Raw genomic sequence first — 25,328 nt, forward strand, 5'->3', positions numbered from 1 at the left:
TCATTCAGCATTGGATGTCAATCAACCAGTCTGATTATTTAGAGACAGAGGAGGGGCTGAGAGATGATGTATAGCTGTGTGTTGTCAGAGTAGATGTGGAAACTGATGTCATATTTTCAGATGATGCCGCTGAGGGACAGTATAGCTGTATTTTTTGTGAACTAGAGAAATGTAAACAGGTATGTTCCTATATATATCGCATTTGGTCTGCAATTGTGTACAGGAGATATTGGCCTGAATTTCACGCTTGGCGTCTGCGCCAAGTCAGTGGGAGCAGAAGCGGATGTGGAGTCCGCTCCCGGCTGTGATCACGTTGCAAATGCGGTTTTACACAATTAAGGTCTGCTCAGCGTGAAACGCGTCTTCTCAATGGTTGGGAAGGGCCAGCCGGGGGCAGGAGCCTGTTGGACGGCGAGGCCAATGCGACCCGGCAGGCGCTTTAAAACTGGCAGAGGCAGCTTCCCGAAGACTGCCAGGGGAGAGTCTTTCGAGTCTGTGCAGGAAACCATTTCATTCAAACAATGGCCTCACCAGTGGCTGGAGACGTCAGGCACGGGGGCAAGACAGGCAGGCACTCGGCACCCCGTTTCTCAGATGAGTGCCTCGCGGTCCTTGTGGAGGAGGTCAGTGTCAGGCAGGACACCCTAGCACCCAGGGATGGCAGGAGGAGGCCACAGCAGCTGACCAAAAAAGTCTGGGAGGAGGTGGCTGCCGAGGTCTGCGGCAACGACGTTGTGCGGCACACATGGGTGCAGTGCCGCAAAAGGTTCAACGATCTGCTGCGCTCGGCAAGGGTGAGTACCGACTTGGCATGGATCAGTGTGTAGAAGTGTTAAGGGCTGGCCATCCCCCCCGTGGAGCTCAGGGGTGTTAGAGTCTGAGTGCCAACTGTCACTGACACTGGTGCCGGCCAAGGGGGTGAGTCCTGGCTGCTTGGCCTGAGTGCCTTTGGGTTGAGGGCCATGACTCAGATGTGCCCTACAAGGTGTCCCAGAGGTGCGGTTTGCCAAACTGCAACGGCACCTAAAGTAGAGAGTGGACAAATCAGTGCTCCTCTGTCATTTCAGAAGAGAAGCCACAACACCAATGAAAGAACTAAGGCAGACGGAGGCCCCCCAAACCTCCTCATTCTGATGATGTGGATGCCTCGGAGCTGGAGTGCTGCCACCCACTTCGGTCAGATGGTCGCGGAGAGGAAGGAGTCTCTGACGAAGGTAAGAGTGCAGTGACAGAGATGAGCGTGTTGGATTGTGCAAACATTCTTGTGTAGTCTCATCATTGGTGGGACCCTCAAACCTGGAGTCCCCATTGATCATTGAAAGACGATGGCACCATGATGTGTCTCCATTGTCTCACCAGGGCACCTGGCATGCACAGTGACAGTGTGATGACTTAAACTAATGACATGTCATTGTTCTCTCCTAGAATCGCCAGTTCGCCCATGAACGGAGAACTCTGAAGAGCCACCCTTGATGCCAGAGGACCACTGAGCTATGCACCTGCGTCACACCCACTCTCTGCGACAAGCACCAGCACAGATACCCGCACCTCGGTGGGTATTAGATCGCCGGCTAGAATGTCGGTGCACAGCAATGAGGGCATTTCACACTCACTTGAGGAGCCGGCGGAGGTAGGGAGTGCCCAGGGCGCCAGCACTCGGAGGTCTACTGGAGACCAGGACAATGCTGGTTTGAAAGCAGATGATGGGTCTCTGGAGTGATCCATTAGGTGGCAGATGCTGGACGTCCAGTGGGATGTGCGGGAGGTTCTGGCAGAGATCCATGAGGGTATGCGTGCCATGGCCTCCCTTGTGGGGGGGTTCATGCAGAGCAGGTGCACTACGTTGACCCTCATCTCCGAGCGCACTGCCTCCTACATTGTGAGAATGGCGGCTCTCATGGAGGAGGCAGCTGCAGGGACAGAATCAGGGGTTCCTGAGGTTGCGCTTGGACCTGCAAGCACTCACATAGGCCATGGCCTCAGGAGGTCGGTGCCAATGTGGGAGACAGATGAGGCACCCAGTATCCCAGCTAGGTGTCCGTCCATCAATGGCGAGCAGGGAGGTTCAGACCAACCTTATGTTGGCGTGCGAGCTGATTGGCATCTCTGTGGACTCCTCTCAGGGCACTTTGGGTGATGGCAGCAGCTTCTCCGCCCCTCTGCCAGTGACCGTAGCATCTGATGAGCTGCGATGACTGGGGAGATGCCAGCCGTGGCACTAGGCATTCCCCCCAGGTGGGGCCAGCACAGGTCCACTGGCCAGAGAACAACCGCCAAGGACATCAAGACCAACAAGACAGCAGCGGCAGCAGGCTGTCTCCAATGCCGCTGCCAGCGAGGCGGGGGGCACCAAGACACTGCACTCATAAATGTAAGTTTAAGGCACCATGAGCACAACAGGGACTGTTTACAGGTGATCTTCTGTTCTTCCATGTCTTGTTAATATGTTTACTGGTGTGACCATTAACACCATGTATTGTTATGTTCATTTGATGTGAGTGCCAACATGATATAAATTTTGCTTTTGTCTTAATGGCCTGAGTGCGCTTCACTTGTTTTATAGGTGCATGGCACGCCAGTATCTCATGCTGGAAGTGAGTGGCTCTAAACTTTATTGCACAGTCACTGAGTGAACTTTGGGTTCAAAGGAAAGGTCACTTCAGACATCCGGGATGGAGGCGGCAGCCCTGGCATGAGGCGGAAGCAGATCTTTGGCAGTCTAGCTGAAGAAGCATTGGATCCAGGCGTCCCTGTCTCCCTGAAGGATACAGAAGTCTCCCTCCATGCCTTCAGTGTTCTCCTCACCATGCTCCTCTTCTGACTCACTACTGGATTCATCATTTGTGGCCTGTGGAGCTGCCTCAAGATCCTCTTCCTCCAGTGGGTCCCCTATTGCCAGAGCCAGATTATGGAGAGCGCAGCATGCAACCACGATCAGTGACACCTGTTCTGGTGGCGGTACTGTAGTGCTCCCCCTGAATGGTCCAGGTATTGGAAACGTATCTTCAGAAGACCTATGGCCCTCTCTATCACTGCCCTTGTGGAGGCATGACTCCTATTATAACGCTGCTGTGCCTCTGTTCTTGGGTGGTGGAGAGACATCATAAGCCATCTTTTCAATAGATAGCCCTTGTCACCCAGCAGCCATCCATCTAGTCGAGCTGGAGCAGTGAACAGCCTTGGCCCTTATGAGTTTCTGAGGAGCTGCCTGGGTACCTTGCACAGACTTGCAGAATCTGCATCCTGTGGTCACACACCATCTGGACGTTCATCAAGTGGAATCCCTTCCTGTTGACAAAGACACCCATCTGACCCGCTGGCACCTTGATGGCCATATGTGTGCAGTCAATTACACCCTATACAGGGGAACCCATCAACTGCTGCACACCCTCTGGCTCGCTCAGCCTAGTTGACCTTGTTCATACAGAAGTGAATAAATGTCATTACACTCCTGAATAGAGCATCAGTCACAAGCTTGACGCAACTGAGGACAGCTGATTGGGACACTCCACAAGGATTTCCCACTAACTCCTGGAAAGAGCCGGAGGCATAGAAGTTCAGGGCCACTGTGACCTTCAGAGCCACTGGCTTTTCCACCCACAAAGTTGGAGGTAACCTCAGGCCCAATCAACTGACAAATGGAAGTCACTGTCTCCCTGGAGAGGTGGAGCCTCCTTCAGCATTGCACCTTGGACATGTTGAGGTAGCTGCATTGCTGCCTGTAAACACTGGCAGCTGGATAGCAGCGTCTTCTGAGGCCCCTTCTACCTTGGACTACCTGCTGGCCCTGCGTCTCTCCTCCCACAGGTCGCTCCCCTAGAAGCTGCATTGGGACACCTGGCCTCCTCTCCCTCTGCCTCCCTCTTCCTCCTCAGAGGAGGTGCCACCAGTGGAAGCCACAATCCCCATTACCAGAGTAACAGAAGGCAGTCTGGTACCTGGAAGCGTCCACACGGTCAAAATCCTCCAGGGGCCTTGGAGACACCAGTGAGTCCTGAAATGAAGTCTGGAAATGCTAAGACTGAAGCTCAGAACAGAAATAAAGTTCAAATAAGCAACCAGCAGCAAATAATCTCGTAAACTCCTCACTAATCACACTGGCAATGCTGTTGACCCTTTTCATCCTTGAATGAGATTTTGTTAAAAGTGGGTTGCCCGCCTACCAGTTTTGCCCGTGTGACGAGTGTGAAATCACACGGGCAACATAAAATCAGGATCAATTGCCTTTTTAATGGCCTTAAGTGACCCTTTAATTGTTGGCAGGCGTGGCTCTGACACCCATGCGTCCCCACCGACCTGAAGATTGCTTGCGTGCAGGATGACACCAGGACGCTCGCCATATGTCATCTTGCGCTATTTCACATCCGTTCAGGTCGGGTGCCCACCCGCCTACGAGACATAAAATTCTGGCCATGATATCAAAATTTGCTGATGATACAAAAATAAGGAGCATGGTTAACAACTTCAGGAGGAGATATGTAGATTAATAGATTGCGTCACTTTAAGTCTCAACAAATTAAATTCCACATAGACAAATGTGAAGTTATATTTTTGGATGGAGGCATAAGGAGAGGATACATATCCTAAATGGTATACCTTTCAAAGGTGTAGGGGTTCAGATACTCAAAGGAGTTGAAAAGAGGAGGACAGCATTGAGAGTTTTCAAATAGGTAAATTGGGAGAAGCTATTTCCACTGGTTGGTGAGTTGGCAACTAGAGGGCACAAATTTAAGTGCATCACTAAAAGAATGAAGGGAGAGGCTAGGAGAATTTGTTTACTTTATCACAGAGGGCAGTTAGGACATGGAAAACTTTACCAGAAACAGTGGTGCAACAAGAATGCAAAACATAAGTGGATAAATATTAGAAAAAGAAGAAATTATGGAAAGAATTTTCCCCCCCCGTTTGGGGGGGAAGTGCCGGAGTGGGCGTGGGCAGGCACGTCTCCAATCGGCGCCCCCAATTGGGGGCGCGCCGCCATTTTACATGGATGGGCCAATTAAGGCTCGTCCAGCGTGACGTCCGCCAGGAAGCGCTGTGCACTCCCTGGGTAGGCGGGTTCCCTCAGCCGAGAGTGCGCTCTTTCACGCATGTGCACGAAAGAGCGCACTCATCTCCCTGAGGCTAAGTGCTGCCTCAGGGGGATCGGCGCCAAATTTAAAAATGGTAAAGGTGCACAAACAAAATTTCCCTGACATGTCCCCTCATGTGACACTGTCACATGAGTTGGGACATGTCCATCACTTTAAATCAAGCATTTATTAAATTTTTAAAAACCCTCATGAAACCTCATCCCGCCCATGGGTGAGGTTTCATGCTTATTCTGAAGCACGCCAGGGCTCCCGGCCTGCTCGCCAACCCTAAGGTTGGATGGGCAGGTCCATTAATTATGTCAATTACTTTTCAAATGGCCTCAATAGGCCATTGACAGATCGGCAGGCGCACAGCTGATTCGGCTGCGCCCCTGCTGACCTGAAAATTGAAATGACACGGGGTGACGTCGGGAATTCCGCCTGACGTCATCCCGCGTCATTTTACGCATTGGCGAGCGGGCCCCGTCCCCTGCTCACCGACCTGGAGATCCTGGCTTATATGTTTGTTGAAAGGAACTAAATGAATAATTCAGAGACAGCACAGATACTGCAGAAAATAAAAACTCATGGTATAGGGGGTAACATATTGGCATGGATAGAAGATTGGATAGCTAACAGGAAGCAGAGAGTTGGCATAAATGGGTCTTTTTCTGGTTGGAAGAGTGTGATGAGTGGTGTACCACAGGGATCATTGCTGGGGCCTCAACTTTTTACAATTTATATAAATGACTTGGATGAAGGGACCAAAGGAATGGTTGCTAAATTTGCTGACGACACAAAGGTAAGTAGGAAAGTAAATTGTGAAGAAGACATAAGGAGGCTACAAGGTGACATAGATAGGTTAAGTGAGTGGGCAAAGATCTAGTAAATAGAGTGTAGTGTGGGTAAATGTGAAATCACTCATTTTGGCAGGAAGAATAAAAAAGAAGCTTATTATCTAAATGGTGAGTGATTGCAGAGATTTGAGATTCAGAAGGATCTGGGTGTCCTAGTGCATGAATCACAAAAGCTTAGTGTGCAGGTACAGCAGGTAATTAGGAAAGCTAATAGAATGTTATCATTTATTGTGAGGTGAATTAATTACAAAAGTAGGGAGGTTATGCTTCAGTTGTACAGGGCATTGGTGAGATCACATCTGGAGTATTGTGTACAATGCTGGTTTCCTTATTTAAGGAAAGATGTAAGTGCATTTGAAGCAGTTCAGAGAAGGCTTACTCGACTAATATCAAGAATGGGTGTACTGTCTTATGAGGAAAGGTTGGACTGGTTAGGTTTAGGCAAATGGAATGTTCAAAGGGAATGGAGTATAGAAATAGGGAAGCCATGCTGAAACTGTTCAAGGCACTAGTTACACCACACCGAGAATACTGTGAACAGTTTTGGTCCCCTTATCTAAGGAAAGATATACTGGCATTGGAGGTAGTCCAGAGAAGGTTCACTAGGTTGATTCTGGGTGTGGAGGGATTTTCTTATGAGGAGAGGTTGAGTAGGTTGAGCTTGACCTTATTGAAACATAGAAGATTCTTGGGGGACATGACAGGGTAGATGCTGAGAGGTTGTTTCCCCTTGAGGGAGAGTCTAGGACCAGAGGGCATAATCTCAGAGTAAGGGGTAGCCCATTTAAGACAGGGATGAGGAGGAATTTCTTCTGAGGGTAGTCAGTCTGTGGAATTCTTTACCACAGAGGGCTTAAAGGCTGGGTCATTAAATATATTCAAGGCTGAGATAGATTTTTAATCAGTAAGGGAATCAAGGGTTATGGAGAAAAGGCATGAAAGTGGAGTTGAGGATCATCAGATCAGCCATGATCTCATTGAATGGCGGAGCAGACTCGATGGGCTGAATGGCCTACTTTTGCTCTTTCGTCTTATGGTCTTATGGTTTGTATCCACTAGAGTTTGGAAGAGTAAGAGGCAACTTGATTGAAACCTTTAAGATCCTGAGGATTCTTGACAGGGTGGATGTGGAGAGGATGTTTCCTCTTGTGGGGAATCTAGAACTAGGGGTCACTGTTTAAAAATATGGGGTCGCTCATTTAAGACAGAGATGAGGAGAAATTTTTTTCTCTCAGAGGGTTGTCAGTCTTTGGAACTCTCTTCCTCAAAAGGCGGTGGAAGCAGAGTCTTTGAATATTTTTAATGCAGAGCTAGATAGATTCTTGATTAACAAGGGGGTGAAAAGTTATCGGAGGTAGGCAGGAATGTGGTGTTGAGGTTACATTCAGATCAGCCATGATCTTATTGAATGGCGGAGCAGGCTCAAGGGGCCGAGTGGCCTACTCCTGCTCCTAATTCATATGTTCGTATGCTACAATGGGCTGAATGGCCTTGTTCTGTGCTGTAAAATTGTATTATTTTATGGAAAACTATGTTATACATTTTTCTCAAAAGGCAGAAAATAAAAGTGAACAAAAATGCAAACAACTAGATGGTCAGAGGATAAATAAGTTAATTTTGGCTATCAACGTTTTTTGTTCACAAGAAGCCAAGGTGAAGGCCCAAGCATAAGAACACCACCAAGGTTGAAATGCATGGAAGAGAAGACAAGATAAGTTGAGACATAGTGCTTAGGTGATGACAACGCCTGGGTTTTAAGTGCCTGAGATGAAGAAACAACAGGAGTTGTTCCATAGTTTTGAGGTGTTGACCAAATATTTCCAGACAATTAAAAAAATGCTTATCCCTGCTTTTCATCTTATCACCTTTTCCGGCTAGAAGAACCAATTCGAATGTCTTGGATGGACTTGCGTTTTACAGACTTCTTCTTACGCCTCAAGCATGCAGGGACATGTTTCTACTCTAAAACCATTATATAAATGCAAGATACCTCCAGCTTTTCCTGTGCTTATTCAGCCCTTTATGGAAAATGCAGCAACATTTAAGAGCTAGTAACCTAACCCTTTTCTCTCCATAGTATTTGGGCTAAAAAACATTCCGCAGCCCTAAAGGGAACAATACTGGGGCCTATAAGTGAAATGGAAACAGTAAATTTGTAACACTTTTAACTGGAATCTCGACTACAGAACAAAAGGGCAAAGGTATAAACTGATAAAAGGCAACTTTAGGGCTAATGTCAGGAATCAGTTCTTTATGCAAAAGAGTGATCAAAACCTAGAATGGCCTTCTGGATTCATTAGTGTGGACAAAATATCTTGAATCATTCAAGTGGCGTTGATTTTGTGATGGGTTTATTTAACTGCCTGAGGGGATCTGGTGGTTTTCCCAGTCTCCTGAAGTTACAGCGGGAGATTGGCAAAAACTCCCAGGGAAATGATGTAAGGGGCTATTCTCAGTAGTTACACTGTTTCCCTGGAGGGTCGGCTAATCTTGTGCCTAACAGGCTCAACATGTTCCCTCTAGGGTGAAAGGAAGGACTACCAAGCCCAGAGAACCATGGATGACCAGCGATATTCAGGATATGATGAGAAAGAAAAGAGAGGCTTTCAGCAGGTACAAGGGGAGCAAATCAGCGGAGGCATTAGTGGAGTACAGAAAGTGCAGGGTGGAGCTTAAGAAAGCAATTAGGAGAGCAAAGAGGGGATATGAGAAAGCTCTGGCTGGTAAAAGTAGGGAAAATCCCAAGATATTCTATAAGTATATCAATGGGAAGAGGATAACCAGGGAAAGAGTAGGGCCCATTAGGGACCAAGGGGGCAATCTATGGGTGGAGCCAGAGGACATCGGTACAGTGTTGAACGAATACTTCTCATCCATCTTCACCCAAGAGAATGAGGATGAAGGTATCGAACTCGGGGAGAGAGACCGTGAGGTTCTTGAGCAAATTGATATAGGGAGTGACAAGGTATTGGAGGTGTTGGCAGGCTTAAAAGTGGACAAATCTCCAGGTCCAGATGATTTGTGTCCCAGACTGCTGAGGGAGGCAAGGGAGGAGATCGCAGGGGCTCTGACCCAAATTTTTAATTCCTCTCTGGCCACGGGGAAGGTGCCAGAGGACTGGAGAACAGCTAATGTGGTTCCGCTATTTAAGAAGGGTTGTAGAGAGAAGCCAGGGAACTACAGGCCAGTGAGTCTCACGTCAGTGGTAGGGAAACTATTGGAGAAAATTCTGAAGGAGAGAATCTATCTCCACTTGGAGAGGCAAGGTTTGATCAGGGATAGTCAGCATGGCTTTGTCAGAGGGAGGTCATGCCTAACAAATTTGATTGAATTTTTTGAGGATGTGACCAGGTATGTAGATGAGGGTAGTGCAGTTGATGTAGTTTATATGGATTTCAGCAAAGCCTTTGACAAGGTCCCTCATGGGAGACTTATAAAGAAGGCAAATGCACATGGGATACAGTGTAATTTGATAAGGTGGATTCAAAATTGGTTTACTTGTAGGAGACAGAGGGTGATGACAGAAGGATGCTTTAGTGACTGGAAGCCAGTGTCCAGTGGCATACCACAGGGATCGGTGCTGGGTCCCCTATTATTCGTCATTTATATAAATGGCATAGATGACTACATGGGGGGTAGGATTAGTAAGTTTGCGGATGACACAAAGATTGGCCGAGTGGTTAACAGTGAGGTTGAGTGTCTTGGGCTACAGGAAGATATAGACAGGATGGTCAAATGGGCAGATAAGTGGCAGATGGAATTTAACCCTGAAAAGTGTGAGGTGATACACTTTGGAAGGAGTAATTTGACAAGAAAGTATTCAATGAACAGCATGACACTAGGAACTTCTGAAGAACAAAGGGACCTGTGTCCATGGATCTCTTAAGGCGGAGGGGCATGTTAGTGGGGTGGTGAAAAAGGCATATGGGACACTTGCCTTTATCAATCGAGACATAGGTTACAAAAGTAGGGAGGTCATGTTGGAGTTGTATGGAACCTTGGTGAGGCCACAGCTGGAGTACTGTGTGCAGTTCTGGTCGCCACATTATAGGAAGGATGTGATTGCACTAGAGGGGGTGCAGAGGAGATTCATCAGGATGTTGCCTGGAATGAAACACTTAAGTTATGAAGAGAGGTTGGATAGACTTGGGTTGTTTTCGTTGGAGCAGAGAAGACTGAGGGGCGACCTGATCGAGGAGCACAAGATTATGAGGGGCATGGACAGGGTAGATAGGGAGCAGCTGTTTCCCTTAGTTGAAGGGTCAGTCACGAGGGGACATAAGTTCAAGGTGAGGGGCAGGGGATTTAGGGGGTACGTGAGGAAAAACTTTTTTACCCAGAGGGTGGTGACGGTCTAGAATGCGCTACCTGGGAGGGTGGTGGAGGCGGGTTGCCTCACATCCTTTAAAAAGTACCTGGATGAGCACTTGGCACGTTAGAACATTCAAGGCTATGGGCCAAGTGCTGGTAAATGAAATTAGGTAGGTAGGTCAGGTGTTTCTCATGTGTCGGTGCAGACTCGATGGGCCGAAGGGCCTCTTCTGCACTGTGTGATTCTGTGATTCTGTTACAGCAGGAGGGAGACCTAATGAACTTCTGCAGAATGTCAGGTTCCCATCGAACAAAGAGATGGATGAGCCAAATGGCCTCCCTTATCTGCATTTATTTTTGGTGTCGTTGTGAAGCAGAACATAAACAAAAGTGAAGACTGAATAAAACAGTTAATATCATGTGAACCACAACTGGTACATTAAATGCAATGTATGAAACATGCTTCTCAGAATCTAATGCAAATTAGGTTCTCTCACAAGTATCTTAGTCGTGGTAGATTTCTGAAAGCTTCTTGATCAATTTTCACCAGATGCTTTGTATTCTGAATTGAGCTGGATGGAGGAAAGTAAGATATATTAGGATTCATAGGCGAGTAAAGCATACATGGAGCATAATGTGAATGTAACATATAAGAGTATAAGATTAATTAATAGCTTCACTATGCATAAATTATCTTTTGTTTGAAAATATAGTTAAATATGACAAAATAAGAATACAAAAAATTCCAAGTGTTTGTTCCGCTCTTCATTTTTTATTCCCTCCTCACCATGCTGAAAGTATTAACTTTTTTTGCTGGACCATAGTTTTATGGGTTGCAGTCATCCTCTAATACCTCACCCAACTGTCCATGCTTTCTATGTGAGCTTAGGCATGGGGCATTAGCCTAGCCTCATCCTCACTCAATGTCCACACATGCACAATCTGCAGCAGATATTGGTGAATAGCAATCAAGTGGGGAAACCCAGACTGATATTATTCCACCTTAACCGGAAAATTTAGTGGGTATTGCTTAGTACTCTCAATAGCAAACAGGCATCACACACAGGCCACCTTTTTTTAATCGCTCTAGATTCCAAAGCTCTCCGTTCAGCTGTACAAGCGAGTAATTTTGAACTTTACTGACCTAGTGTGTGCCAGAAATCTTCTTTTTGCATCTAACAGATGTTGCAATGCTTCAAGCAAGTATATCCAAATCAATGCAAATATTAAAGGGGCCAAAATTCCTGGGGTTTTTGTTGGTTTCCTACCATTACGCCAGTGGGAGGCCAACAGAAAATGGTGGAGACCCAGTTGTGTCAGATCTCTACCATTTCTTGGAGTTCTTTCACTGTAAAAAGTGGAGACACTGTTACAGAGTTGATCCTCAGACAACTTTTCTTGGTGGACACATTTAACTTTATTTACAAGACAGCAGTAGCAACTACGTGTGTGCATCAAGCTTCAGAACTAAAGAAGAACTCTCCCGTAGAGGTTCCCTGCACTGCTAACACATTGGTTTACACAGATCATGTGATCTTGCAACACCGGATTATTCTTAAAGTTACAGTCCTACATTTCCCAAAACTATAATTACTACATTCCTCCCCCTTTAGCTTTTCTGTACATTTTATATTTACAAGGATATTTATCTCATGACATTACAATATTTACGTAGGTCATGAAATTACAAGTTCAGTCTTTCAGGTGGTTTCCTGATCTATGTGGAATGTCACAGTTCCACGACTTCAGATTCTTTTGTTGGAAACACATTCTCTGGAACCTATTAACGTCAGGTACCTCATTAGGTACATACTCATCACAAGTTTGTTGTAGAGTTGATCTTCAGACAGCTTTTCTTGGTGGGCACATTTAACTTTACTTACAAGACTGCAGTAGCAACTACACATGTGTATCTACCATAGGTGTTCCCTGCACTGCTAACACATTGGATTAGACAAATCATGTGATCTTACAACACAGGATTATTCTTAAAGCTACAGTCCTACGTTTCCCAAAACTATAGTTACTATAGACATCAATTGCCCTTTACAAGTATACGGCAAAATGACATCAAAGGGACTGAGCCAGGGAAGGGAATCTATGCCAAGAGTTCCTGCTTCATTGGTCCAGTCTGTACCTTTCTATAGAGTGCCCAGAGTGCTGATCCCAGTGTGGGCTTTAGCATAGCGGCCTTCACAGGAGGAGATGTGGTCTGTGCCAGGGAAGCAACCTGAAATCCTGAAGAAATTAGATTTTTTTGAATTTCATGCTCGGGTTTCCTTCACCGATTGGTGGGAAGGTACTGGAGTTTACAAATGTATGGCGTAGACATAAGAGTTGACCATAGTAACACTTTTTCCCACCTACCCTCACCTTAGTGCTGCCCTCCCACTAATTCTGCTGGAACATGCAGTTGAGAAACAGGTAGTTGATGGGACCAAGTGACTGTTGGATTCACCTGAGGACCCCAGCTGGAATCTTGGCTAGTTTTCTGGAAGACAGAACTGATGTTGTTTTACATTTTGGCTCCATCTGGGCACCAATTCATCCATTTCATGAGTACAGAAACAGAAACTCCCCTTCCAAAACCTCTCGAGACTTGGCAGAATTTACCAGACTTTATGGCATATGGCCCTGCAGAAAAATCCCATGAACATGCACCAACAATAACATGTTAATCAAGAAATTTCTTCCAATGCAGTTAAATTTGTGGGGGCTGGTGTGAAGTTCTAAGCAGCGTATTCCCAGCACTTGCATAGGGATGCATTCTACTGCACCCACCAACCCCCAGCCCCACCCCCCATAATTCCCCCAACTTCTCACTTTGTGGACCTTTCCTCATGGAAAATACTCAAGAACTAGAGGATCTTTTTATACATTCATCATTCACTGGGTGGATCCCCTGAAATTCCCTACTGAGAATTATGGGAGCACCATCACAAGGGCTGCAACGGACCAAGGAGAAGGTCGAAAACCATTTTCTCAGGACAACTAGGGCTGGCCAATAAATGTGGGTTCATTAACGTCACCTACATCCAAAAAACAAATCTTCCCTGACTAAAACAACAAATATTTCTGTCAGTAATCAGTGTACACACTACACCACATTCATTCAACTTGCTCTCCTGAGACTATTTTTTAAAGAAAGGATGCTAACAAATTAAAACATCTTTCAATCCTTCTATAACAGCTGAATTATCCTTTCTAGTTATGTCAGTTTACTGCCAAATGTTTTCCAACAAGCAGATAGAAACAGATCATACAAAAAGCCTTGAGGAGACAACCCATTAATTTAAATGGAATTTAACTTGTATGCTAAAAATACAATTCATGTTGTGATTGAGAATAGACTATTATAACAATTTAAATGCCCAATTTGTTTTTAACCTACCAGCAGATCACCCTTGGCAATGTTCATATCAGGCGGAATTTAATGCCCTCCCCTGAGGCGAATTTGGAGGCGGGGGGGCATTTAATCCTCAGGGAAGATGCCTGGTGGTGACTCATGGATAGCTTTCCCTTCCTGATGTCAATCAAGACCATTAAGTGGGCAGGGTAGTTGCTACATGGGAAGCCCAGTAAGCAAACTCCGTCATGTTTGCTTGCCGGCTCCTGGGCAAGGGGGAGGGATCCCTCGTTATCATGCACTGAGTCACTGAGTGCCTGATTGAGGGATCTGGCATTGGGAAGGGGTGGATCCACTGAAAACCAACTCCTGCCATTTCTTCCAAGCCACCCTCCCACCCCGTCCTTACGACCTCCATCCTGCCCTCATTCGCCTGTGGACTGGGTCCCTTGCTGATCCTGGGCCTCTGATGCATGTATTACCAGCAGCTACCATTGCTCTCCTGGTGGCACTGGTGGCAATGATGAGCTGCCGTCCTCTGATTGGCAGGATTTCCACCCCTAGGCACTTAATATGATGGGCTTTCTCCAAAGAAGTCGACATGGGGTCTTGCCAAGTCTGTAGCTGGCAAACAAGACTCCTGTCGCCTAGGTTAAATATGATCATTGAATGGTAGAATTGTGCTTTATAACTAAAGGATTGTTTATGTAGGGGGTAAATCAGGGCCAATGATTTATACTGAATGAATCATTCAAATTCCAACGTTGCTAAATGGTGTTCAGGTTACTGGATTTGGCAGAAGGAAGATTGATGTGAAATATGCACAAAATTAAGATGTACTGAGGATATTGGACCAAGAGGGAGATTTTGGGGTTTTAGTAGCTCAATGTTCCCACACTGTTAAAGAAGCAAACAGAATGTTGAGATGCAGTGAGGGTATAACATATAGAACAAGAGAGGTCATGTCAAAAATTTGTCTGGCCATGGGGAGACGACATCTGGAGTACTCCATGTAGCTTTGGTCTTCCTATTTCAAAAATGATGTTCAGTTATTGGAGGGGCTATAGGGACAGGCTATATGGTTGATCTCATAACTTAAGCACGAGGAGATTGATATTTTCTCTTTTGTAACCCCATGTCCTAATAGAATCATAGAAAGTTTACGGCACCGAAAATGGCCACGTCACCCATTGTGTCAGCGCCGACTGTAAAACAAGCCGCCCGACCTAACCCCACTTTCCAGCATTTAGTCCATAGCCCTGCAGGTTACAACACCTGAGGTGCCTATCCAAACACTTTTTAAATGAGTTGAGGATTTCTGCCTCTACTACCCTTTCAGGCAGTGAGTTCCAGAGCCCACAGCTCTCCGGGTGAAAAAATGTTTCCTCACCTCCCCTTTAATCTTTCTACCAATCACTTTAAATCTATGCCTCCTAGTCACTGACCTCGCTGCTAAAGTAAATAGACCCTTCCCATCCACTCTATCCAGGCCCCTCAAATTCCATATGCCTTCTTAAGCACCTTATCAGCCTGTCCTGCTACCTTCAGGGATCTGTGGACATGCACTCCAGGGTCTCTCACTTCCTCTACACCTTTCAGTATCCTTCCAATTACTGTGTATTCCTTTACTTTGTCTGACCTCCCCAAATGCATCATCTCATACTTCTCTGGGTTGAACTGCCACCTTTCTGCCCGCCTGACCAGTCCATTGATATCTTCCTACAGTCTACAGCAATCCTCCTCGCTATCAAAGACGTGGTCAATTTTTGTGTCGTCTGCAAACTTCTCGATCATTCCCCCTCCATTTACTTCCAAATCATTAATATATAACACAAAAAGCAGGGGACCTAGTACTGAGCCTTGCAGAACCCCACTGAAAACAACCTTATAGTCACAAAAACATTCATCAACAATTATCCTTTATTTCTTGCCACTGAGCCAATTTTCTGTCCAACTTGCTACATTCCCCTGGATCCCATGTGCTTTTACTTTTTTAACCATGTGGGACCATGTGACATACTTGGTTACAATGTACTGAATCTTCAATGTATATACCACAGCATCCTGCCTGTTTATTATTGCCTCTTTAATTCAACTAAATGCGCACTAATGGCATTTTTGAGGACTGTGAAAATATTCATATTGCAACAATTTACTATTTCATATTATAAATGTCTCAATTTCTGCTTTAAAGTGTTAACATAAACTATTCTAGATATAACACATACAAAAAGAGTTACAAAGCACTAACAGGGAGGCACTCAGAGGAAACACAGTCTGAGGATTTGTGGTAGACCATTTAGGACTGACATGAGGAGAAATTTCTTCACCCAGAGAGTGGTGAGCCTGTGGAATTCGCTACCACAGAAAATAGTTGAGGCCAAAACATTGTATGTTTTCAAGGAGTTAGATATAGCTCTTGGGGCAAAAGGAATCAAAGGATATGGGGAGAAAGCGGGAGCAGCCTATTGAGTTGGATGATCAGCCATGATCATGATGAATGGCGGAGGAGGCTCGAAGGGCCGAATGGCCTACTCCTGCTCCTATTTTCTATGTTTCTACGTTTCTTAACAACACATTGCTTCATATTAAATGAAGAAACTTAGAAAATAGATTTTATGTGTCTTCCTAAACACTCATAAACTGAGATCAAAGCTGGACAGGATAATTTGAACACTGAGATTGAATTATAACTTTGTTTTTTTCACAGGTATTTGTTATTTTACAGAATAGCAGGGAATATTTTATGCAGGGTTCCTCCTGATCTCCTGCCATAACATCAGGGAGAATTCTGGAAAAACTGCATTAACAGTCAGTTCCACAGATGTTAAGACGGAAGATTGGGAGAACAGCTATAGGTTTTCTATCCCACAGTCTCTCTGTAAGGTTTTCTTTCAGAGCCTTGTTAAACAAAGAGGCGTAGTACTGCCAATTTTCTTTTAGAGAAAGCTCTACGGGTGGATTTCCCATTGAATAATAAAACTGGGTTCAGATCTGCAATGTTCCATATGGTGAGTTTATTTAAAAAGAACTGAATTCAAATTCTCAAATTACCATGGCGGAGTTTAAATTCACATGCTTGGGATTATTATTCCAGACCAAGTTCTTCCTGACCATAGTGATAATAGGTTTCAGCTTAAAATCTGCTTTATTTTCTCCCTAATACCCTAACCTAAAAAATTGATATGTTTGTTCATTCTTTTCTTTCCCACAATTGACCTTTCAATAGAGATTGTCATCATGCGAATGATTGATGCAAAGCTCTACAGAGTCTTAGCTAGAGACTATGACCAAGGTTTAAAATAATGACTCAAGCTGAGAAAATAAGGTGTCTTTTTTGGCCAAAGTAGCTGCAACTTTATGGGTTACCTTCAGTATAATACTTTATTGGCAAAAATTGTTCTTACAATTTGGATTGCTTCATTTCTAATCTGATTATTTTCTATACTTCATTAAATAGGCAGCTAGGGTGGAACCTTATACCCTTTAAAAATAATCGCAGGCCAGGACTATTTCCACCCTGCATTTGCTAACACCTGTTGGCCCAGTCTTCTGGGAGGCAGCCTCCTAACTGGTCGCCTTTCTCTCCACCTTCCCATTATGGATGGCGTGTGGATTCCTGAGGCTGCAGGCCCTCAGCAGCCCTCCAGCAGAGGTGGGCGCTGCTGTTGTAGGAGGACAAGCACGAAAGCGTATCCATTTTGAGGCACCCTCTGAAAATGTTTTACTTTCTTAAATTAAAATGTGGTCACAGCTGCCAGGCCACCCCTGTGGACTATACCCTATGGCCGCAGCTGTGACCTGCTGATCCCTGCACCTCTAGTGTGGGGTGGGGGGTGGCGGGGGAGAACTGAAAGAGGCTATGTGAGCCCTCTGGCCATTTGCTGGTCAGCCACTGGGCTTTACCTCAGCTGGGAGCCCATCCACTGCTGGGATCATCCCAGTGGTGGCCCCAATCTGCCCACAAATGTGCACTTAATTATTCAAATTGGCTACCCACCACTGCCATGCATGTAGCTGCTGCCTTTGATGACACGTCTCCAGCAGGTTTGCCTGGGAATGCAGAGACCACTGATCTGCGGCCTCATATCAAAGTTTCCTCCAGGTCCCGTCTTCAAGACTACCTTCGTGGGACTGGGAAAATTCCACCCCTAAAATCTTGAAACCTTTGGTCACATTGGCATCAAAGTCAAATTGGTCTGGCACTTGCAAACTGATTATATTTACAAATATCACTTACAGTTCCACCAAGTCCAGAAGATCAACGAAGGCCTTAGATTCAATTCTCTCCAAGGAATCACTCTGGGAAATATCACTGAAATACAAGGACACACAAAGGAAACAATTCATTCCAGGCACTGTAGAATTATAAAATTATAATGGCTACCCCAGTCAGATCACTGCTCACTGTGTATCGTGCATACTCACAAACGGGCTTAAGGCTGCAACTCTCAGACCTGACAAGTGCCCAATCTACCTCAAATTATCCTGGAAGGATAAGCTATCTCAAAAATTTGAGTGACAGGTGAAGCTGGCCATTTCACACTGTTACTATGCAGTAGCAACACGAGTAATGTGGTATATGAATTTCAATGCCGATCTGATGCCAGGTACGTAGGCCGTATGTCCCAATGACTGACAGATCGTATCGAACAGCATCTGGCAGTTTGCAATATGCAGAGTACTGACTATACTCAACCAGTTCATACTTGCAAAACTCAGAACATAATGTCTAATGTTAGATGTGATTCCGCAATCAGGCAGCACTTGCTAAGCAATCACAAATGTGCTACGAATTACACTAACAACCAATTTAAGATTATCAGTTGGGCTTGCAATTTAGCTCACTTATGCATGCTAGAAGCTCCATATATCCATACACAGGGACCTGTCCTCTGCAGACAAAAGGAACATGTCCAGGCATTATACCTTTTCTGAATTAAACAGAAGTATGAGGGGCAAAAGTTCGAGGAAGGCGATGGCGTAGTGGTATTGTTGCTGGACTAGTAATCCAGTAGACCCAGAGTAATGCTTTGGGCAACCCAGGTTCAAATCCTACCATGGCAGACGGAGGAATTTGATATCAATTTTAAAAATCTGGAATTAAAAGTCTAATAACTGTTGTAAAAATCCACCTGGTTCACTAAACCCCTACATGTGACTCCAGACCCAAAGCAATGTGGTTGACTCTTAAATGGCCTAGCAAGCCACTCAGTTATATCAAGCCATTACAAAGTCTGCTTGACTTTGAAACCGGATGGACCACCTGGCATTGACCTAGGCATTGCAAACTCAGCATGTTGACCCTGCAAAGTCCTCCTTACGAACATCTGGGGGCTAGTGCCAAAATTGGGAGAGCTGTCTCACAGACTAGTCAAGCAACAGCCTGACATAGTCATCCTCACAGAATCATGCCTTACAGACAATGTCCCAGACACCACCATCACCATCCCTGGATATGTGTCCTGTCCCATCGGCAGGGCAGACCCACACAGTAGTATAGAGTCAGGAGGGAGTTGCCCTGGGAGTCCTCAACATCAACTCCGGACCCCATGGCATCAGGTCAAACATGAGCAAGGAAACCTCCTGATGATTACGACATTTTGCCCACCCTCAGCTCATGGATCAGTGCTCCTCCATGTTGAGCACCACTTGGAGCATTTGCTACAATCTTCAGCCAGGAGTGCTGAGTGAATGATCCATCTCGGCCTCCTCCGGAGGTCCCCAGCATCACAGATGTCAGGCTTCAGCCAATTCAATTCACTCCACATGATACCAAGAAGCGGCTGAAGGCCCTGATAGTGCAAAGGCGATGGGCAATAGTACTGAAGACGTGTGCTCCAGAACTTGCCATGCCCCTAGACGAGCTGTTCCAGTATAGCAATAACATCAGCAGCAACTGGAGAATGTGAAAAATTGCCCAGGTATGTCCCGCACACAAAAAGCAGGACAAATCCAACCCAGCCAATTACCACCCCATCAGTCTACTCTCCATCATCAGTAAAGTAATGGAAGGGGTCATCAACAGTGCTATCAAGTGGGACTTGCTTAGCAATAACCTGCTCAATGACGCCCAGTTTGGGTTCCGCCAGGGCCACTCAGCTCCTGACCTCATCACAGCCTTGGTTCAAACATGGACAAAAGAGCTGAACTCCCGAGGTGAGGTGAGAGTGAATGCCCTTGATATCAAGGCCACATTTGACTGAGCGTGGCATCAAGAAACCTTAGCAAAACTGGAGTCAATGGGAATCAGGGGGAAATCTCTCCGCTGGTTGGTGTCATACCTAGCACAAAGGAAGGTGCTTGTGGTTGTTGAAGGTCAGTCATCTCAGCTCCAGGACATCACTGCAGGAGTTCCTCAGGGTAGTGTCCTCAGCCCAACCATCTTCAGCTGCTTCATCGGTGACCTTCCTTCCATCATAAGGGCAGAAGTGGAAATGTTCGCTGATGATTGCACAATGTTCAGCACTATTCGTGACTCCTCAGACACTGAAGCAGTCCATGTCCAAATGCAGTAAGACCTGGACAATATCCAAGCTTGGGTTGTCAAGTGGCAAGTAACATTCACACCACACAAGTGCCAGGCAATGACCATCTCCAACAAGAGAGAATCTAAGCATTAGCATCACCCCTTGACATTCAATGGATTACCATCACTGAATCCCCCACTAACAACATCCTGGGGTTACTATTGACCAGAAACTGAACTGGACTAGCCATATAAATACTGTGGCTACAAGAGCAGGTCAGAGGCTAGGAATCCTGTGACGAGTAACTCACCTCCTGACTCCCCAAAGCCTGTGCCCACGTCCTATGAATGAATTAAAAAAAATAGCTTCCTAGCACATTCTCCATGGCAACGCCTCAACCAATCAGAGCCCACTTGTCGACCAATCAGCTCCCTCTTCTCATGCAGTATAAATAGTTGCTCCCTTTGAAATCTGGCATTCTTGTGCCTGTCTTGATGAGTGGAAGATGAAAAATTTCAACAACATGTCTCTTTTTTCAGCAATACTCAATTATTTTCTCATCCAAATTGCAGTTGAATGAAGTTAAGTTTATGAATTGGAATTTTTATCTGGATCTTTTTGTTTGGGTTATGTTAGGCTGATATTTGCCACTGATTATCAGCAGTGCTTTCATAATACAGTGTCATACTTACAATAACTTTGAGCCGACCCCAAAACTGTGGTGAACTCGAAGGGCGGAATCGTCCCAGATTCGCACCATGTGCAGGAAAAAGAGCGTTTTAACCACCAGCCACAATTTTCACGCCGCATTGTCCCAATCCCGCCTCATTAATCATGCTTCCCAGGAAACGCACTGTTTTGCTGGCAGGCAGCCTCTGATTCGCCCGCCACACCATCACCTTGCAGCTTCCTCATGTTGGGCGCCATATTTAAAGTGCAGCTGTGAGCACACCTCTCACTGCTTCCAGCGTCAATGGAACACCTTTTGGATGCCATGGAGGCCCGCCGTGATATCCTCTATCCCTGCTCTGGCTGCAGGAGGGGCAGCAACATCACCAATTTGGTTTGGGAGGCAGTGGCAGTGGTGGTCAGTGCCAACGCCCTGCAAAAGAGGACAACCACCCGGTGCCGAAAGAGGATGAATTATCTCCTCCGCTCCGACAGGGTAAGTCACTCTTGTCATCACTCTCAACTCACACACTCATAAACACATCACACATCCACAGGGATCTCACTCCCTGTCAGTTCAAGGGATATCACCATTCATTCTCTCACACACACCTTCATTGTCCTCACCCCGTCGATGGCACCACTCACCACCCACACATGCCAGGCATACTTATCATCTGGCCTGGCAGGTATCCTGCTTACACTCTCTCCATTTGTAATATGCAGGACAGACTGGTGGAAGAATGCCTGAAATCAAGGTCCTCACAGACTTTGAAAAAAGAGTCATCCAGCTGGCTGGCAAAGATCTGGACTGTTCCTTTGCTGACAGTGAGGTCGGCGGTGTTCAAGTGAGGATCCAGCAGTGTAACAGCCATCAGACAACCATCCTATGAGTGATTTGTTCTGTTTCACAGGTCACTGCCATGCAATAATTATCTCTCCTTGCTTTCGCAGGAACTGCTGCGCAGGCTGAACTTCATCGTTGACGCCATAATTGGCCTCCAGCAATATCAACGCAAGAGGGTTGTGGGGCATTTCGATTTCACTCCAGCTTCCCCTTCTCCTTAAGGAGTCAGCCAGGGGCCATCAGGCACCCAAAGGAAGGAGGACCATCAGGTGCATACCCGGGGGTCATCCACCCAGGTGACTCCAGAAATGTCCAGCCCTTCGAATCCCCTCTTCCTGTGACCCTGCAAATCCAGCCCCATGGGCTGAGGAGGGTGCCACTGCTACACAGAAGGACCCCAAAAGCAGGCCGGGACCCTCTTGGTTTTGACCCTCCAGAGGACGCCCGTCAAGGTCATCACACACAGAGCAGTCAGCAGGCTGCCTCCACCTCCGCTGAGGATGTCAGGGGAGCATCAAGACATAGCGGCAGGGTTAGGAATGTTAAGATGTAACTCTTTTCGAGGTAAAATAATTAACTAAATTAACAAAAACAAGGGATAAATCAAGCACAGCCTCTAAGTCAGGTCAGTAAGATCAAGGAAAAACTTTAAAGGAAACTTACAAACATTAAACCAAAATGTGATTAAAGGGGTCAACAAAACACCCCAGTCCCCGCAGTGCCCACCGGGCATGGAAGGCCTCAATGGTGCCGGCAGACACCGCGTGCTCCCTCTCCAGGGACACCCGGCCGCGAACGTAGCCGCGGAAGAGGGACAATGTTAAGATGTAACTCTTTTCGAGTCAAAACAATTAACTAAATTAACAATAACAAGGGAGAAATCAAGCACAGCCCCTAATTCAGGTCAGCTGTAAAACCAAGGACAAAGTTTAAAGGAAGCTTACAAACATTAAACCAAAATGTGATTAAAGGGGTCAACAAAACACCCCAGTCCCCGCGGCGCCCACCGGGCACGGAAGGCCTCGATGGCGCCGGCAGACACCGCGTGCTCCCTCTCCAGGGACACCCAGCCGCGAACGTAGCCGCGGAAGAGGGACAATGTTAAGATGTAACTCTTTCGAGTTATCAACAGATCGCATGTAACTCTTTTGAGTACATTCACAGTTCTTGGTTTCCGGGAGTGGGACATGAACCCACAACCTTCTGATTCAAAGGCGAGGGTGCTATGACCTGAGCCACAGCTAACACCTCTAATGTTAAGATGTAACTCTTTTGAGTCAAAACAATAAACTAAATGAGCAAAAACAAGGGAGAAATCAAGCACAGCCCCTAAGTCAGGTCAGCTGTAAAATCAAGGAAAAACTTTAAAGGAACCTTACAAACATCAAACTAAGATGTGATTAAAGGGGTCAACAAAACACCCCAGTCCCCGCGGCGCCCACCGGGCATGGAAGGCCTCGATGGCGCCGGCAGACACCGCGTGCTCCCTCTCCAGGGACACCCAGCCGCGAACGTAGCCGCGGAAGAGGGACAATGTTAAGATGTAACTCTTTCGAGTTATCAACAGATCGCATGTAACTCTTTTGAGTACATTCACAGTTCTTGGTTTCCGGGAGTGGGACATGAACCCACAACCTTCTGATTCAAAGGCGAGGGTGCTATGACCTGAGCCACAGCTAACACCTCTAATGTTAAGATGTAGTTGCACAGTCTGAGCATGGGTGTTAATCACTTCTACACGTTGTTCACTTTGTTAATAAACTCCCAAGAATGTCTCCTTGCCCATGGCTCCTTGTTTTGATGAGCAGTGTTCGTGTCACTCAGATGTGAAACTTTTGTTCCTGCATGAGATAAAGACATGGGCCTCTTTCATGTGCTTTGTGCAACCCTCCCAGCACACTGATCCTGCGCCTTCATTGTCACTGGTCACATCAGTTGTGCCTACACCTTGATGGCTATCAATGCTGCCAGAATGTCGTGGGAAGGCATCACAGAATTCTGTCATTCTCTCTGTGTGCTCCCAGCACCTTTGAGGTGCGGCTGGCCCCACATCTCATCAGCATCTGTGTCCAGTGACAGTGTGGTCCTGAAGGGTTCAGCTCATGAAGGATGCCATAGGATCAGGAGAAGTTAAAGTTTCCCCGTTGCATCTCCATGATATGACCCTGATCACAGAGCGCAAGCAAGCTGCCATCAGCCAGACAGGAACCAGACATTCACATAAGCTATGTGAGGATCAATGTAGTGTCCCCACTGCATGTCATCGTCATCCCCCTGGAATATAGGGAGTATGGCAACCACAACGTCTTCATGACAGGAGCCTTATCACAGAAGATATGTGCACTATCATCAGCCAGACAGGAGTCAAACATTTACAAATGCAATGTGAGGATCCATGCTGTCTCCTCACTGCATATGGTCATCATCCTCCATAAATCTAGCAGCTCTGAGGACCTCCCGAACAAGCCTGTTTCATCTGGCCAGTGCGATGGCCTCATCACCGTCAACATCACCTTCAAGGACCTCCTCACCTTCATCCCCGTCAACGTCCTCCTCATCGGAGGAGACATGCAGTTCCTCCATCTTCTTAGCCAGCTCCTCTCCCCATTGCAGCACCAGGTAGTGAAGGGCACAGCAGGCAACAACGATGCGTGACACCCTCTGTGGACTGTATTGCAGGGCTCCACCAGGCACCGGAACCTCATTTTCAACATTCCAATGGTTTGCTCCACCAAGGTGCGAGTTGCAGCATGAGCTTCGTTGCACCTTCTCTCTGCTGCAGGCTGAGGTCGCCACGCAGGTGTCATCAGCCACATCCTCTGCGGGTAGTCCTGTTCCCGAGGAGCCAGCCCTGCAGCCTCCGTGGATCCTGGTAGACGTCAGGGATCTGAGACCTACTGAGAATGTAGGGGTTGTGGACACTCACTGGGAACCGTGCGCAGATCTGCAGGATGCGTTTGTGGTGGTCGCACAGCAGCTGAACATTCAGTGTGTGGAAGCCCTTGTGGTTGATGGAGTTGACTGTTTGTTGCCATGGAGATCTAAGGGCCATGTGAGTGCAGTCGGTGGCACCCTGCACCTGTGGAAACCTGAGATCTGGGCAAATCCCATCATTGTTGCATCCTAGCTTTCCTGATCTTGGGCAAAATGAACAAAGTTGTGTGCCCTCGTGGAGATGGTGCCCGTGACCTCATGGATGAATTTGTGGGTGCAGGCTTGTGATATCCCACAGAGGTCACCTGTGGGGCCCTGAAAGGAGCCACTGGCATAATAATTGAACAGCGCGGTCACTTTCACAGCTATTGGCAGTGGATGCCCTCCACATCAGTGTGGCACCAAATCCTACAGCAGGTGGCAGATATGACTGACCAGTTCCCTGGATATGCGCAGTCTTCGGTGACACTAGTTCTCGGTCATCTGCAGGAATGACAAGCGCCATCTGTAGACCCTGAGTCTAGCCAGGCACCGACCAGCGATGGCTCGCTGTGGCTCTTCAGCAGCGTGAGCGCCCCAGCCGCCCCTTCTTCCTGAGGGTGCTGTTCCTCACTCTGACCAGCCAGCCACCTCCATCACTCTCTGTAAGCCATGAGGCACACAGTGAGGTCACCAAGCTCCATGCTACTGATGAAAGAGAGCGACAAGTGGGTTAGCTTGGGTGTACTAAGCACTACTGTTGGCTAAATCTGAAGCTTATTCACGCATGCCAGAGAGTGCAGGCCACCACTTGGATGGCCAGAGATTAGTGCTCTGCATGGC

The 25,328-nt window shown here is 46.7% G+C and overlaps 1 protein-coding gene across 1 annotated transcript in view; it reads right to left on the reverse strand.

Moving 5' to 3' along the window:
* Nucleotides 1–20,816, reverse strand: part of LOC144689334 (lutropin-choriogonadotropic hormone receptor-like) — an 87,399-nt gene extending 66,583 nt beyond the window's left edge. The window contains exons 1-3 of the mRNA XM_078556368.1: nt 20,749–20,816; nt 17,827–17,901; nt 10,738–10,812 (exon numbers count right to left, since the gene is read on the reverse strand). Of these exons, the coding sequence (XP_078412494.1) occupies nt 10,738–10,812; nt 17,827–17,901; nt 20,749–20,816 (218 nt within the window). The remainder of the gene's footprint in view (nt 1–10,737; nt 10,813–17,826; nt 17,902–20,748) is intronic.
* Between the last annotated feature and the right edge of the window lie 4,512 nt (nt 20,817–25,328).

The sequence above is a fragment of the Cetorhinus maximus genome, chromosome 14, assembly GCF_964194155.1.
Source record: "Cetorhinus maximus chromosome 14, sCetMax3.hap1.1, whole genome shotgun sequence".
Lineage (NCBI taxonomy): Eukaryota > Metazoa > Chordata > Chondrichthyes > Lamniformes > Cetorhinidae > Cetorhinus > Cetorhinus maximus.